Source organism: Sinocyclocheilus grahami, unplaced genomic scaffold (assembly GCF_001515645.1).
Source record: "Sinocyclocheilus grahami isolate Dianchi unplaced genomic scaffold, SAMN03320097.WGS_v1.1 scaffold246.1, whole genome shotgun sequence".
Classification (NCBI taxonomy): Eukaryota; Metazoa; Chordata; class Actinopteri; order Cypriniformes; family Cyprinidae; genus Sinocyclocheilus; species Sinocyclocheilus grahami.
In genome coordinates, this window is record NW_015505425.1 from 147,072 (window position 1) to 163,060 (window position 15,989).

Consider the following 15,989-nt stretch of genomic DNA (forward strand, 5'->3'; position numbering starts at 1 on the left):
GTTTAAAATGATAGAATGAGGAAACTTATGATGTAAAAAACATTACATCTTTTTAATTATCATTTTTTAGTGATTCTACTGTGTGCACATGGAAAAAAATCTCATTTGTGTATACAGAGCAGGGTCAGAAATTAAGAGGACCCTTGAAAACAAATGCCACAGAAAGTGACAAGAATGTCACAGTAATGAATTCATCTGATTTTATTTGTAACATTTATAGACTTTATATTCTATTTTTGGCCTAGATGGTAGAACCACAAGGAACACTTCTAGCAACCATTCAGAATTCCTTAGAGACACCTTAATGACCATCTATAGTACATTATCAAACACCCTAGCAAACAATTTTGGCACTCTTCATTAAATTAATTTATTGATACATTTGCAACAATATGTTGAGTTCACGATTTAATTGTATATAATAGGTTGCAAAAGGAGGTTTACACAGCTATGCCATAGATTAGAAGAACCATTTTTGGTTCCCCAACGGTTCTAAATAACAATTTTTATTTTAGTGTGAAGAACATTTTAATAATTGAATAACCATTTTGCACTAAAGAACCTTTTGTGCAATAGAAAGGTTCCATGGATGTTCAAGTTTCTTAATGGAACCACAGATTCTTTATTTTTAAGAGTATATAAAAAGCCCCTGAAAGGAAAAGATCACCCCTTAACAGAAAAGTTCATTTCTGACCCTGACTCGGAGCTGTTATTACCTTCCACAAGTCTGTGTTAAATCACCATGCAGTGTGGCTTGCAGCTCGACTGGGAGAGCTCAGTCTTGTTTCCTCGAATTGTTTGGGTTGCATAATTAGTTGAAAATAAATCAGTGAATAAAACCCAATCTGTAATTCCAACGATAGGCCATTAAGTGCAAAACACATTAGCATTTTTTCAGATTCTTTTTGAATTACTATATTGAAGAGAATTTTCTATAAGATGCAAATAGGATGATCACAGATTTAATTTGTTCACTTTTCGTTAACACAACTTTACGAATCACAGACCGAGCAGCAGTGTTTGAAGCCATGTACGGCTCCCATCACAAATGTAGCACAACTAGCCACTGGCTTCTTTGTTTCCTCTGATGACGTTTGATGAATTTTAATTTAGTGATGTGCAGGGTTTCCAGTATTGAAAAGGCTTTAATGTATCCCGTATTTTTTTTATTCAGGCTCTCTTTCTTTTTAAATTTTTTAAATGTATTTATTTATTTATTTTTGACCTTGAGCACCTTCACTGCAGCATCAATGGAACAGTTCCCCAAATTCAAGTCCTGCTTATCCTAATGGGTCCTCTTAGGCTGAGAAGAGATACAACCGTGCCAGACTCAGACAAGAGACTGAGCGAGAGTGTGCGTTCACTCGAGGGATGATGCGCAGCAGGAGCTCAAAGGAGAGAAGAAGGTGGAGGAGGGAGGAGGAGGGGAAGAGAGAGTCTCTATGGCCAACTCTGAATGTAGTTCTTTTTCAAGGTCAACCTAATACACATTGGAACAGTTATACAAAAACTGAAAAAAAAAAAAACAGGTTACATACAATGTGCACTTTCATTAGAAAGTGAGAATAGCTTTACAAAAGATCCTTTCTTCTAGATTGGTGTTTTCAATAGCAGCTGCCATTGCCTCCGTATCATAGGGGCAGAGCGGCGTGCACGACGTGGGCAATTTTAACGTGCTGGCGTTGTGATAACGGAGCAAATTCTTTTATTGATTTTGGTGTATATCACAGGAGTTTCCCTTTATCATCACTCTATAGGTCTACTGTCAGCCCACGTAGCCTCGTAAAGATAATTTCACATATTGTGAAAAAAACAAAACAGGTTACATACAATGTGCACTTTCATTAGAAAGTGAGAATAGCTTTACAAAAGATCCTTTCTTCTAGATTTATGTTTTCAATAGCAGCTGCCATTGCCTCCGTATCATAGGGGCCGAGCGGCGTGCACGACGTGGGCAATTTTAACGTGCTGGCATTGTGATAACGGAGCAAATTCTTTTATTGATTTTGGTGTATATCACAGGAGAATTTGGCACATTTCACATAAGAGAAATTCAGAGAATGTAATTGTCTTTCTATGAATTCCTCTTATGTGAAATAAACAAATAAATATTTCCTTATTATTAAATACATAATACACATACCGATGAAAGATTATATAAAAATATTCTCTATTATATTTAACTTTGTAATAATAATACAATTTGAAATGCTGCCCTTCTCAAGTCATACATTGACAAATTGAGATGAAGCAACAAAACTTTGTGCTGTGGTGAAGCAATAACAATTTATCTCTTAATATGAGTAAAACCCAAGAAGTAATTTTAGACTTCAGGAGGTGTCCAGTGCCCACTCCTCCTCCTTATGTTGAATAAGGCCCAATACTTCCTGAGGAGACTCAAAATGGCCAGTATGAGCATTACAAACTTGTGTGGAATAACTAGCAACATCACTGGTTCATTTTGTTTGGCAAATGTTCTGCTGTGGGCAAAAAGGCTGAAATACTTTTTTTTTGCAGCTTGTCATTTTGTGAATACTCTGTGTATTGTGTATATAGAGTATGTCTATATTGCATGCTGAGCCTATTGTATATTGTCTGTAGTGTATATTGATACCTTTTATTTGAGCACCTGCAGCGTTAGAAATGAACTTTTTTTAATTAAAGGACAATATTTGCCCCTTTTTTTAGCTTCATTAGGGCATCCTTTTTTCTCTCTTTTTTAGCTTAATGAGAGCATGCATTTTTCCAACATCATAAAAACATTGAGTCGTCCATTTAGGTCAAAATGCAATCTATTAAATTGAATCAACATCATATACAAACAATACAAACAAAACAATGGACTCTATACAGTTCTTTATCGACTACCATCAGAATTCAATTTGAATGTAATTGCTGTTTCTAGTTTTGGAGTTTGGAGGTTTTATTTCATGTTGAGTGTTTCACTAAATGAGCAGGAATATTTTTGTTGTTGTTGTTGTTATTAACTCTGCACTGTGGCTCCAGAAGTCACTGATTTTCATGTTCTCCTATTATGTAGAAGAGAAATTACAATAATATTTTTCTGTCCTTGATACATTTCACATAGTCATTTAATAAGAATATTGTAAAAGTAATTTAACACAATTGTATATCTCCCTCTTCTACAATGACAGTGTGTTTGCCAGCCTTCTGCATATTCATTTGGAAAAGCTGAAGTTGACCATAGTGCTAATAATAGGGGTGATTTGTCTTTTCTGTCTTGATCATTTATGTTGAATTAATTATTAATTGATGAACATGACGTTTTGCAATATTTTGCGCATATGATGGATTACAGATAGAGATAGTCTACACTGTTAAAGCTTTCTGATGAAATCTCTTTGGTGAAAATAACAGCTCAAACCAGCATAAGTTGGTTTGCTGGTGGTTCCAGCTCCAAGCTGGTCTTTTGGCTGGTTTGAAAGGAGTTTAGGGCACAGTCGGTCACACTGGAATGGCCTACCAGTTAACCAGTTGGAACCAGCTTAGCCAAGCTGTAAGACTGGTTTTTATATTTTCATATTAATTTGGTATTTCTAAGTATGCTAACCAATGTTCCGTTTTAAAAACATTTGCCGAGGTTCATTTAGCAGTCTTGCGCAAGTATGTCGTATTCGCACTATTTCGTTAAGCTTCGGCAGCGCTTCGTCTATATCCGTCACCACTCGACTTTTTCCGCCACGCTGTCGGCAGCTCTCGCTCAGTGCAGTGCGGTTGATGATCGGATTTTCGTCTCGTTCTCTGTGTTGTTGCTCTCGGTGACGCGACGGAGGTGTAGCCTGACGCGGTCTCTTACGTGTCGGCCTGAATAAAAGTGGAGCTCCGAGGGCTCGAGAGTGACGGAGGGAGTCTGTATCGGTAAGAGGAGACAAGTGTCCGGAGGGAAAGGGCTCGTCCCGAATAGCATAAGAATCTGGTTTGGGTTCGGCCCGTTGCAAACAAAGAGATCATGGCGGCTGTAGTTGTTGCATGCAGAGGGAGGGGAGGCAAACGGGAGAGCAACACAAACCCAGGGTGGGAAAATCTTGATGCATGGCTGATCATTTGAAATGCAAGGAAATATGGATGTATAACCTCTGGTGTTCTCTATGCATCTGTGCAGATCATATATGTGGGTTTTCCCCTTTCTTGTTGGCTTCTTTCACACGCTGGCTAGACAAAATGTGTGCTCCTGGGTGGATTCAGGGTGTAATACTCTTATATCATTCAGGAATAATTTAATCTTCTCTGATGTCCTTGATGCATTGTGCGATTTATTGTACCCACCCTGATCCTTTAGGACTGGGTTATTATAGCACTGTTTCATTATGTACTATTCTGTGAGCTGTGATTGCGCACCCTCAAGCAAATACATTTTTTATATATAGTATAGAATACTTTTTACCTTCTGTACATTGCACGTGACTAATAAATGCAGTATTGTATTGCATACTTGGTTATTAAATTGCACAAACCTATTCAAATGCAAGTCAATTTGATTATGAAGTTTAAGGCATTACTCATGATCTGTTCCACAGTACAAACAAACAAACAAAAAGCAAATAAGTCGTTTAACATCTGTAGGCTGTCATTTGGATGCATGCTTATAGTTTTAGATGTAAAGATCTATAAATGCACAACAGCTACATGTTTCCTAGAATAATCTGTCTAGCAGAAAATAGGATTTGAAAAGTAGAGGGAGAACTATGCATGACCAATCACACCACAGAAAGACTCTGAGCGTCATGAGATCACATTACTGTCAGTTCATGCTTTCTACCATGCTGGAGCTTGCTCTCTCTCTCTCCCTTTCTCGTATTATTCTGTTTCAAAGTGCTCTATTGACCTTATTGTTTCACACACAATTAAAAACAGCCACTAATGGTAATAAAACTGTTATTTCTAATATATTCATTTTATCATTTTATATTCCTATTATCACAAATCATTATTATATGATATTTTAATTATCATACTAGCATTATGGTACACACATTTAGTATGGTTTAAGGTGATTATTATTATTAATAAAGCAGATGAGTATAATTTCACCATTCTAGAAACCCATTTAAACTATTTTTGCAAATCTTTTTTTTTTTTTTAGTAATTGAAAATTGCTTCTTTTTTTTCTTGCTATGCTGAAGCCGGTCACAGGTTCATTTATGAAAACCTAGCTTAATCCAACTCTTCCTCCCCAGAGGAAGAGGCCTAGAGGTCAGACACTCCAAAATCTACAAACGCTGAACAGTCAAGGGAAGTCAGGACTGCAATCACAGCATATTGTGATGCACTTTCAATAATAATAAAAAAAAGCTATATGACGACACCTTTATTGCAGTACTTAATTTTTATCACTGGGCAGTGGGCAGTGCACTAGTAATTTTACACTCTAATATTAGATGTTATTGTAGTAGACCAATGCAGAAATAAAGATTTTCAGAGCACCTTGGGGTTGCACACTGGTCTTTATTTAATGAGAACTTACAAACATTTTAAATTCACACTGGGATTTAGATTAATTTCTGCTATGCACTGCAATGCATCGCATCTCTTAGTGTGACGTATGTAGTAGGCGTATGTTTCCAGAGAGACCTGCCAGTATTCTGTGCTAAAGCATCAAAGGTCAGAGCTCACTGAATCCTGAGCATAAACATGTTCAGCAAGGATTCAGCAGTTTGTTTCCGTATATCTTAAATTTAGTAACTTTAAATGAAGACAAGACATATTTGATGCAGTTTCTTCCCTGGACAAGAACAGTTTCTGGGAAGAACGTTTATCAATGGACATGCAAATGTTGCAGTCTCAGTTTTTAGACCAAACAGCCATTGTATTGATTTATTACTGTGCTCGTCTTGAGTGCAGGAAATTTGCGCCCTTATTTCCGAAGCAATGTCAAATAATTCAATTAAAACTCTGTATAGAGTTGCAGCACATGAACGATTTAGCCATACGTAACTAATGTATGGCTATATTTGTATATTCTAAAATTAGCTTCCTTTTCCAAGAAAGTCTAGAGCTTCATTTTCATTTGCTTGTCTTATAAACCTGGACAAAACATTTTAGTGGATATTTAACTTTGTTTGGCTTGGGTTTTCGTATCTTTTATCATGTTACAATATTATACCAGCTAAACTAGATTACAGTACCAAGTAGCATTACAATACCACTGGCTTAGATGCAGTGATTCTTATAGAATTGCAATGAATGTGATGGCACCAGGATGCCGTGACACACTGGTACTTACATCAAACTTAATGTACATTCATTTATAGAAGTCACAGTGACAAGAAAAAAAAGGAACTCTGTCTAATCTGACATTACTTGTACAAAGGGCTGCAACTGAGCCATAGACTTTATACTTTACTTGGGAATCAACCTGCTAATCACTTCTGTATATTAAGCTGGAATAGATTAAAGCATTTTTGTAAATGCAACAATTACACATTTGAGATGGTCATTTACTCACCCTCAAGTTGTTCCAAACCTGTATGAATGTCTTTCTTCTTCTTTTTCTTTACCATACTATGGGAGTCAGTGGGGACCATCAACAGTTAGCTACCCATATTCTACCCATCTTTTATGTTCAAGAAAGAAACTTGTACAGGTTTGGAACAACTTGAGGGTGAGTAAATGATGACAGAATTTTCATTTTGGTGAATTATAGCTTTAATGTCACGTTTTGATGATACTTTTTGCCAGATACTGTATACCAACAACAGTGTTTGTAGAAGTTTTTTCTCAGTATTTCCTCAGTACTATGGAGGATGATTTCAAAGTAGAAATGTCAAAGTTACTGCCTAGTATAGTGAAATTTTTTGGTGTCTGTCTGATCAGATTTCTGCAGTAGCAGAGAGTGAAGACTTACCAGAGTCAGTGGACGGTGTGAAGATTTTGTCTGGGTTTCCCACTTATAGGTATGTACACTTCATCTGCAATGCCAGATCCAAAGTTACAGGTTGAGACTGAAAGTAGTGTTGATAAAGAGGAATGAACTTACTTAACATATATTAATCGTTTATGTAATTCAAGTCACCGTGAAATCAGATTTCTTATTTTTGTATAGATTATTGCAGTATTTATTCAAATTATTATTATCATCAGTATTATCTTTATTATTTTAAATTGATTTATTATCATCATTATTTGAACATTCTTATCTCTCCATTCCAATCTCTCCTCTCCAGCAAGATGTTGCTCACATGAAACAATCGCAGCAATTAGCAAATGACAACAATGGAATAAATTCCCAATGGGCAAAATCAAGATTTTTTTTTCTTGTTCAAGAATTACACTAGCATACACGTCAAAATGTTGGTTGTAATTTCTCGTTCATACTGACTTTAAGATCATATAAGAAGTGTTTTAGGATGTTAAAGGTTAAGGTAGTTCACCCAAAAATGGCAATTTTGTCATTTACTCACTCTCATGTTGTTCCAAACCTGTATGAGTTTTTTTCTTCTGTTGAGCACAGAAAAATATATTTTGAAGAATGAGGGTAACCAAACAGTTACTGGCAGCTATTGACTTCGATAGAGGGAGAAAAAAACACCATGGAAGTGAAAGGCTACCAGCAACTGTTTGGTTACTAACATTCTTTAATGGTGTGTGTGTATGTGTGTGTGTGTGTGTGTTCAGCTGAAGAAAGAAACTCATACAGGTTTAGAGTCAGTGATGAAATTTTTCTAATGATAATGAGGTTTTTGACATGCTGTGCATACTTTGGTTTTATTCTACCAATTTCACTGGGTTTTATGCAATATATAAAAGGAGCACTTAAAGAAATGTTACAGTGGGATGACATGATATAGGAATGTATGATGATTAAAAAAAATACTAAATATGTAACATTGTCAGCATTTGCTTGTTATCTAGATTATTCTTGTGTACTTCAAAATGGCTATTTGTTTCTTTGTACCTGTGTCAAAAATGTAAACTCAATATGTTGTAATTTCCATCCTGTTTTTTACCAGCTAACTCAATGACCATGGAGTCGGGAGCCGATGCCCAGCAGGGTGCAGACACTGCAGTCTCTGAAACTGAGAACCAACAGATCACACAGGCCCAGTTCGCCACTCTTGCACAGGTAGGAACACAATCGATTGTTTACTATACAGTACGACAAAATAATTCAGGGCTTAACGTTTTATTTTGAAACATGAAGAGCTAAAACGTTCAATCAAGAGTCGGACATTAGAGACAGGATGACTGTGTTTGAATGTATGTGTGATGTTGGATAGGTAACAATGGCTGCCGGACACGCTAGTGCCACAGCGCCCACATTCACCCTGGTGCAGCTGCCCAATGGTCAGACGGTGCAGGTACACGGAGTGATTCAGGCTGCTCAACCTTCAGTCATTCAGTCGCCACAGGTGCAGACTGTCCAGGTAAGACAAATGAACACTTCCAACATCTCTACATGTTTATGACTGATTATCAGGTGACAAGATGCATTTCATCCTTGATGTATTCCGTTCACCTCACGTGATTCTCTTAACAGGCAATTATGGGAAATTTGTGCCATATAGTAGGGATGCACGATATTGGATTTTTGCTGATATCCGATATGCCGATATTTTTCAACTCATTTTGGCCGATGCCGATACCGATATATTTCCTTTTGTTTGGAAACAACACCAAGTCTCTCCTGTGCAGAAATTATAAGCAAATTATTTTTTAATTTTGGTTAGTTTTTAACAAGAACTTATTTGCTAGAATTAAATAAACAACAATGAAGGTCTTTTGTAATGACAGTACATTGAAGATTTGAAAATAACTATATATTCAATCGCTGCATTTTTTTTTTTCAGAAGGATGCAGTGGTAACCTTAATATTTTATTTTAAGATTTAACATTTGTTAATGGTCTAAAGCAAGAGTTGTAAAAATTCTGAAAATCTTACACATGCACAACATATTACACATTAATGAATAAATCAGTATATATAAAATAATTTAATTTAAGAGACATGTTTGTTTTGTTTTTTTGTTGTTTTGTAAGCTATAGCTTCTGAACTTTAAATCAAAACATACTCATGATTTTATGGCATCAATTACTGCTTTATTTAATCAGAAACACAGTCTAAATATTATTTTGTGTATTTTGCTTTAATTTTATTAGAAGTAGGCCAACAGCACCCCCTACGGAATTAAAACTCCTTACTGAGCAAGCATTAGGACCCGGGGGAGGCTGCCACTGCACGTGCTATTACGGTTTACTCTATCATACACCGAATGTGTCATTCTGTACGTGCATTCTCAGTTTAAATGCAGCGATCCAAAACAGTGAATCTAATCATCATTTGGGCAAAACTTTGCTTCAAGAATGAGCCACACTGCTGACGTGATCTAATCGCTAGCACACCCTGAGCACATGTGGGTTAATGTATTCATCTTATCTGCAAGACATATCGGCATATATTTTCATATCGGGCCGATGCCGATATTATCGGCCGATTACTATATTGGTGCAATAATATTGTGCATCCCTACCATATAGGCAAATCTAAATATGACAATTGTCTGTTGATCAGATTTCCACAGTAGCAGAGAGTGAGGACTCGCAGGAATCAGTGGACAGCGTGACTGACTCTCGAAAACGAAGAGAGATTCTTTCTAGACGCCCCTCGTATAGGTATGTATACGTTCTTCAATGGTTTTACGTAAGGAAATTTTCAAGTCAACAGCTGTCTGTGATTTATAGGAAAATCCTGAATGACCTATCATCAGACGCTCCAGGAGTTCCGAGAATTGAAGAGGAGAAATCCGAGGAGGACACTGCGCCTGCCATCACTACAGTGACCGTGCCAACCCCAATATATCAGACCAGCAGTGGCCAGTACAGTAAGTCCATGACTGAAGTTTTGAGATATTTTGAGATTCAAACCTGCACCTCCCACTTTATAATCACAGCTCAACATGTCAGGAGCACTTTAAGACCACAACTCCCAACATATTTGGATCTTAAACATATAGTTCCATGTGCACAGCTTCTCACCAAATCAATGACAACCTCTTGATTGCTGTTTCTTCTTCAGTCGCCATTACACAGGGTGGAGCCATTCAGCTTGCGAATAATGGCACAGATGGAATGCAGGGATTGCAGACTCTCACCATGACCAATGCAGCAGCAGCCCAGCCGGGGACCACCATCCTGCAGTACGCCCAGACCAGTGACGGTCAACAAATACTGGTGCCCAGCAATCAAGTGGTGGTACAAGGTGAGCTGGACTATTTTCCCCTGATTTTTTCATGTGAACCTCTGTAAATATAAATTTACATGGCACCTCAGTGATAAAACTCATGGATTCGGATGGCAGTTTATTCACCCGGAACCACGCTGCTCACGTGGCCAGTCGCATGATTGTCTGCTGTATATAAAATGTCATATGCTTGGAATAATAAGAATAAATTCATATTTAATAATATCTTATTTATTGTTTATTTAAATCTCCTGTTTAAAAATAGGAAAATAGACATGTTATAGTTGAAATGGTTTTCTGTCTTTAATTTTATCTCTCAAAATGATGGATGTCATTAAAAAATTTGCAGAAAGTTAATGCAACCTCTTATTTACATAAGGTAAACATAAAGCTGCTTGGTTTATATTTTTATGTATACGACTGTATATAATAAATATTTTAAACTTGTATTGCATACCAGCCATAATAATGACCCATTTCAAATGCTTTTCTTCTCTTTCTTCTTTTTGTTTTTAACAGCTCCCACTCGCTGTGGTGGAGCAGTTATGAAATATTGTTTTTGTAAATACTTTTCAGCAGTTTCAGTAATAAATATGCATGCGAATTACAGCAAAGCACTACAGTTACCATACGGTATTTGCCAGTTTTAACAGGGAATCTTGAATTGATTTCTTTTTGAAAAGATGTGGATTCAGATGGCAATTAAATTACCACACAACCTTAAGTTTTTGTCAAAAAACCGTAGGTAATTTGGCCAGGGATTTTTACGTTGTTAAAAACACAGACGTTCTGGATTCGGATAGCAATAAAATCACAAACTAACCCCTGTAAATGTTGAAAATAGCTTACGTCCCCATGAGAAACAATTACTGTTCGAAACAGACTAAAGATACAATCCAGTTTTAAGGATACAAACATTGCTTAAGTAAGTAAATAGTATCAATTATGATATTGTTTTTAACTTTTTGCCCTACTGTCTGGCCTGTTGCAAGTTAAAGGTATCCATCTGTATTCTATGCTTTAATTCAAAATTTTCATTCATTGTTTGTTGGCTGCGTTTTGTCTACCCTAAAGCTGCTTCTGGAGATGTTCAGGCCTATCAAATTCGTACTGCCCAAACCAGCACTATTGCTCCAGGTGTGGTCATGGCATCCTCTCCGGCCCTGCCAAGTCAAGGAGGTGCTGAAGAGGTCACGCGCAAGAGGGAGGTCCGCCTCATGAAGAACAGGTAAAAACCAAATCAAGTTTTTGGTAAAAGTAAACAACGTAAAGTCAGCCTTATCACTTATGGTCATACATTCTGTGCCTGTAAATACTCTCACATATGTACATTACCATTTGGGGTTGTTAAGATTTTTGTTACATTTTTTAATTAAGTGTCTTTTGCGCACCAAGGTTGCATTTATTTGAAAAAAAACAAAAAACATTGTGAACTTTTTGATTTTATTACTTTTTTAAAGATTTATTTTTGCCATTTTAGCCTTTTATTAGGATAGGACAGTATTGTAGACAGGAAGCGAAGTGGGAGAGAGAGAGGGGGGGACAAGATCGGAAAAGGTCCACAAGCTGGGACTCGAACTCTGGATTTTTATCCATTTTCATCAGTTGAAAACGGTTGTGCTGCTTAATATTTTTTGTAGAAACAGTGCTTTTTTCCCCCAGTTCACTTCCAGAATAAAAATTTCCTGATAATTCACTCACCCCCCCATGTCATCCGAGATGTTCATGTCTTTCTGTCTTCAGTCGCTAAGAAATTAAGGTTTTTGAGGAAAACATTTCAGGATTTTTCTCCATATAATGGACTTCAGTGGGAACCAACGGGCTGAAGGTCCAAATTGCAGTTTCAGTGCAGCTTCAAAGGGCTCTACACGATCCCAGCAGAGGAATAAGGGTCTTATCTAGCCAAACCATCCGTTGCATTTTCAAAAAAAAAGTAAATAAATAAAACATTTACGACCAGTCATTTTCTAAAAAAAAAAAATATATATACTTTTTAACCACAAATGCTCATCTTGCACTAGCTCGACCTCACGCATTACGTAATCACGTTGCAAGGCGGAAGCACCAACCCAGTGTTTGCAAAGCGAACGTGCAAAGAAAGTCAAGCACCCTTTACCAAAAAAAGGTAAAACAACGATGTCGGACGATTTTGGAGGTTGGAGGAGAAAATGAGATGGAGTTTTTCGCCCTACCCTACCTTTCTGAACCGGAGTACACAGACGAAGAGCTAACCGCACTTGACCTTTCCAACGGGATTACATAATATGTGAAGACGCACATGCACAAGCAAAGCTAAAGCAAGATGAGCATTTGTGGTTAAAAAATATATAAATGTTTATTTTTTTTTAGAAAATACAACAGATGGTTTGGCTAGATAAGACCCTTATTCCTCTGCTGGGATCGTGTAGAGCCCTTTGAAGCTGCACTGAAACTGCAATTTGGACCTTCAGCCCGTTGGTTCCCACTGAAGTCTATTATATGGAGAAAAATCCTGGAATGTTTTGCTCAAAAACCTTAATTTCTTTGTGACAAAAGACAAAGACATGAACATCTTGGATGACATGGGGGTGAGAAAATCATCAGGAAATGTTTATTCTGGAAGTGAACTAATCCTTTAAAAGCAGTACAGATTACTGACTAATTTCAATACTCGAGAGCTGTTTGACAGATGTATGTGAGACAATGTAAATATAGCCAGTCTCATGTGAACAGGGGGACAAAACAATGACAAAAAAAAATCAGATTGTCAAAATACTGAATCTGCGCATTAGACTTTGTCTAAATATTTGATATTCATCAAATAATATAATAAACATAAAACATGGACAAAAAATGAGACGATACCTGAAGGATACATGTAATTATAATTGTTTAGTGTAAATTAGTTTAATAAATATATATATATATATATATATATATATATAACAACATTTATCTGAAAACAAAAGGCATGTGGAGTATAATATCTTTATATAAAGAGATGTTCAATAGTGCATTTTTGCTGTAACAGAGAATCGTGGAATTTCACTGGTTTTTGACAGCCCTATTTTGGACCAAAAAGGTTTTGCTAAGTAGATCTCAAATTTCTTTTCCCCACCAGAGAGGCTGCTCGTGAGTGCCGTCGAAAGAAAAAGGAATATGTCAAGTGTCTGGAGAACCGTGTGGCCGTTTTGGAGAACCAGAACAAAACTCTCATCGAGGAGCTCAAAGCACTCAAAGACCTGTACTGTCACAAATCAGAGTGACGTACCACCCGTTCTCCCTTCATTCTGGCAGACTTACGAGACTAAAGGGCGAGTCACGGACGCATGTTTTCGAAATGTTTTCTTTTTTTAAATTGCTGCAGACTGCCTGTATGAACACACAAGTATGTGAGGGAACTGAACAGAAGCCCCCGGGTCAACACAAATCTCCTCTAGAAATATTGGATCATGTCATTAAAGACAAAAAAAAATGCTGAGAAATGTACTGTGGACATAAACACTCAAGTACGTTCTCAGGCATCTTTACTCCTGGACTCAAACCGAAACTCAGAGGAGGGGTTTGTGGGAAAATGTTTACCTTTTTTCCAGTGTGCTGGTGTATAATACGTCCATAACTTTTAAAAGAGATACAAATAATGTACAATAATAATAATTTAACTGACATTTCAATAGCATGGTAGGCATCGAGAAAGATTTTGCTTTGGAGTTGGCATCATTCCCTCTTGAGATTCTAAAGGTTTAACGTGTCTGACCGTTACTTTTATTTGGTGTATAGTGCTCTTGTGTTTTAAGTTGACATTTTTACCTTTAAATATGAACAAACTATATAAAATGATGAATATTGATAAACAGAAATATTGTGTATCATATACAGAACAAGATTATAGCCCATGTATATTTCAATGGCAAAAATGTACCTAAATCATTTAATTTCATTAAAAACTGCCATTGCAGTAGCAACAGTTGCACATGCACAATATAAAATGGTTATAATATTGCAAACATTTGGTCACTTATACACCAAAATTCACATTACAATGTCAGGAATTACCCACAGAAGTGAATTTGATATATATTTTTCAGGTTGAAACATTTCTTCACTTTTATGTTGATTATATTCAGCAGATCACTCGTGTGTTATGCTTGTATATCATAGAGCTATAATTGGATGAAATACAATCCAATACATTCAGTCTCTGGTATTATAAACTAAAGCATGTTTTATAAATATTACATTAGCTTTGATATCGTTATATGGTCAGTTTTTCATTTCAACACTAACAACTGGGACGCAGTGTCTTTGTATTTGATAATGTGATGATAACATAAGTAAAGAGTACATGTTATCTATTATAGCATATGCATTTTTGGCAGCTATTTCATATATATATATAAAGATTTCTCTTGGTTTCATTTTTCCTTTGTCCACATTCTTTCAGTTGCTTCTGAAAGTTCAAGAAACAACTGAACAGCTGGTAACTTGTTACGGTTTGCCTTCAACAAAAGTTGTATTTTGTTTACAAAGTTGCTCCAGTTGACCCAAAATGTTTAAGGCTTTTAAAGTTCTTGATGAATAATTATTAAAAAAAGAAATCTGTCAATTAAATGTTGGTTGTAGTATGACATTTTGCATATACTTTGTATTGAGGACAGAAAGTTTTAAATGAGATGTTAACAGACTATGAATTAAAAATGCCCATCAACAATTCCAGTCTGTACGGAAAAGTACCCTTGTCATCTGTTAGTAAGTGCATCATCTGCTGCTACTCCTAAACTTCGAGTAGCAGTCTGCCTGACGTGTCATTTACGCATTCAGGCGTGACAAATTAGGGAAGCAATCTCTCCACAACAGGCGCTCACGGTCCAGATCTGCAGTCTAACTGCTTATGCAAGCTGACATGCAACCTGACTTCCCTCGCAAAACCAATTATTTTCTGACACTGAATTGGTTCATCGAAGGACAGACTGACCTCAGCTTTCAGAGAAATGCAAATTCTGTCTGTTTTCCATGATTGAATCTTTATTCATTTTCCTGAACTGGTAGTAACTTTTTTCCTCTTGTATGTACCCCATATGCAGTGAGATTGACCTACTACCATGCTGGCCAAAGTGAACTCTGAAATATTCTACTATGTGTGTTTGTCTCCATCCATTCAAAAAAAAACAATCAATCTAAAGCAATGTTTGATCCCACTCATTTTGGACAAACACATCATGCACTTTTTGTATGATAGCGTTCACCTTTTGGACACTATGTACAGCACTGGTAGGATTTTATAGTGTTTCAAAAGTTTAGAAGTGTATTGTATATACTCTGTGACTTGACTTACATTTTTAGAAGCTTTGCACTCTTATTACTATTACAATACAATTGTATAAACTTCATGTTGTTTCCCCCACCTCTCTTTTGTACACAAATGTAAATCTTTAATAAAATACTAATACTGCACACTGGGTGTTGTGGTTGGAAATACCGTGCAATGCAATGCACAACTTCACCATGCTCAAGTAAAAAATGATTTTTCAAAGCTGTAAATAAAACAAAGGTTATTGGAATATGTTTTACAAGAAAATACCATTTCAGTCTTTTTACTTTAAAATTGCACGTTTAATTGAATGTTTTACCTGCCATTCCCTTGTAATTATTTGAGAAATGTACTAGCAATTTCTGAATGAAAATGGTTTCAAAGTAAATACTGTAGGGAGCTGCATGAGACCCGTGAATATGTGTTTATTATATATAGCATTATATTAACCCAAAATGTTCCGTTTATTTTATATATATATACAGTATATATAAAATAAAC

At 36.3% G+C, this 15,989-nt stretch overlaps 1 protein-coding gene across 2 annotated transcripts; it reads left to right on the top strand.

The window, feature by feature from the left end:
• The first annotated feature begins 3,749 nt into the window (after positions 1 to 3,749).
• Positions 3,750 to 15,663, top strand: LOC107598164 (cyclic AMP-responsive element-binding protein 1). Of its 2 annotated transcripts, none has more exons than XM_016289438.1 (9): positions 3,750 to 3,879; positions 6,835 to 6,914; positions 7,971 to 8,083; positions 8,238 to 8,384; positions 9,530 to 9,630; positions 9,700 to 9,839; positions 10,034 to 10,216; positions 11,273 to 11,426; positions 13,299 to 15,663. In XM_016289438.1, the coding sequence occupies exons 3-9, from the start codon at positions 7,979 to 7,981 to the stop codon at positions 13,441 to 13,443; spliced, it is 975 nt and encodes a 324-aa protein (XP_016144924.1). In that variant the 5' UTR covers positions 3,750 to 3,879; positions 6,835 to 6,914; positions 7,971 to 7,978; the 3' UTR covers positions 13,444 to 15,663. The 2 variants fall into 2 exon arrangements, with proteins under 2 accessions (XP_016144924.1, XP_016144925.1); XM_016289439.1 differs by lacking the exon at positions 3,750 to 3,879 and adding an exon at positions 3,887 to 4,035.
• Positions 15,664 to 15,989: the final 326 nt, after the last annotated feature.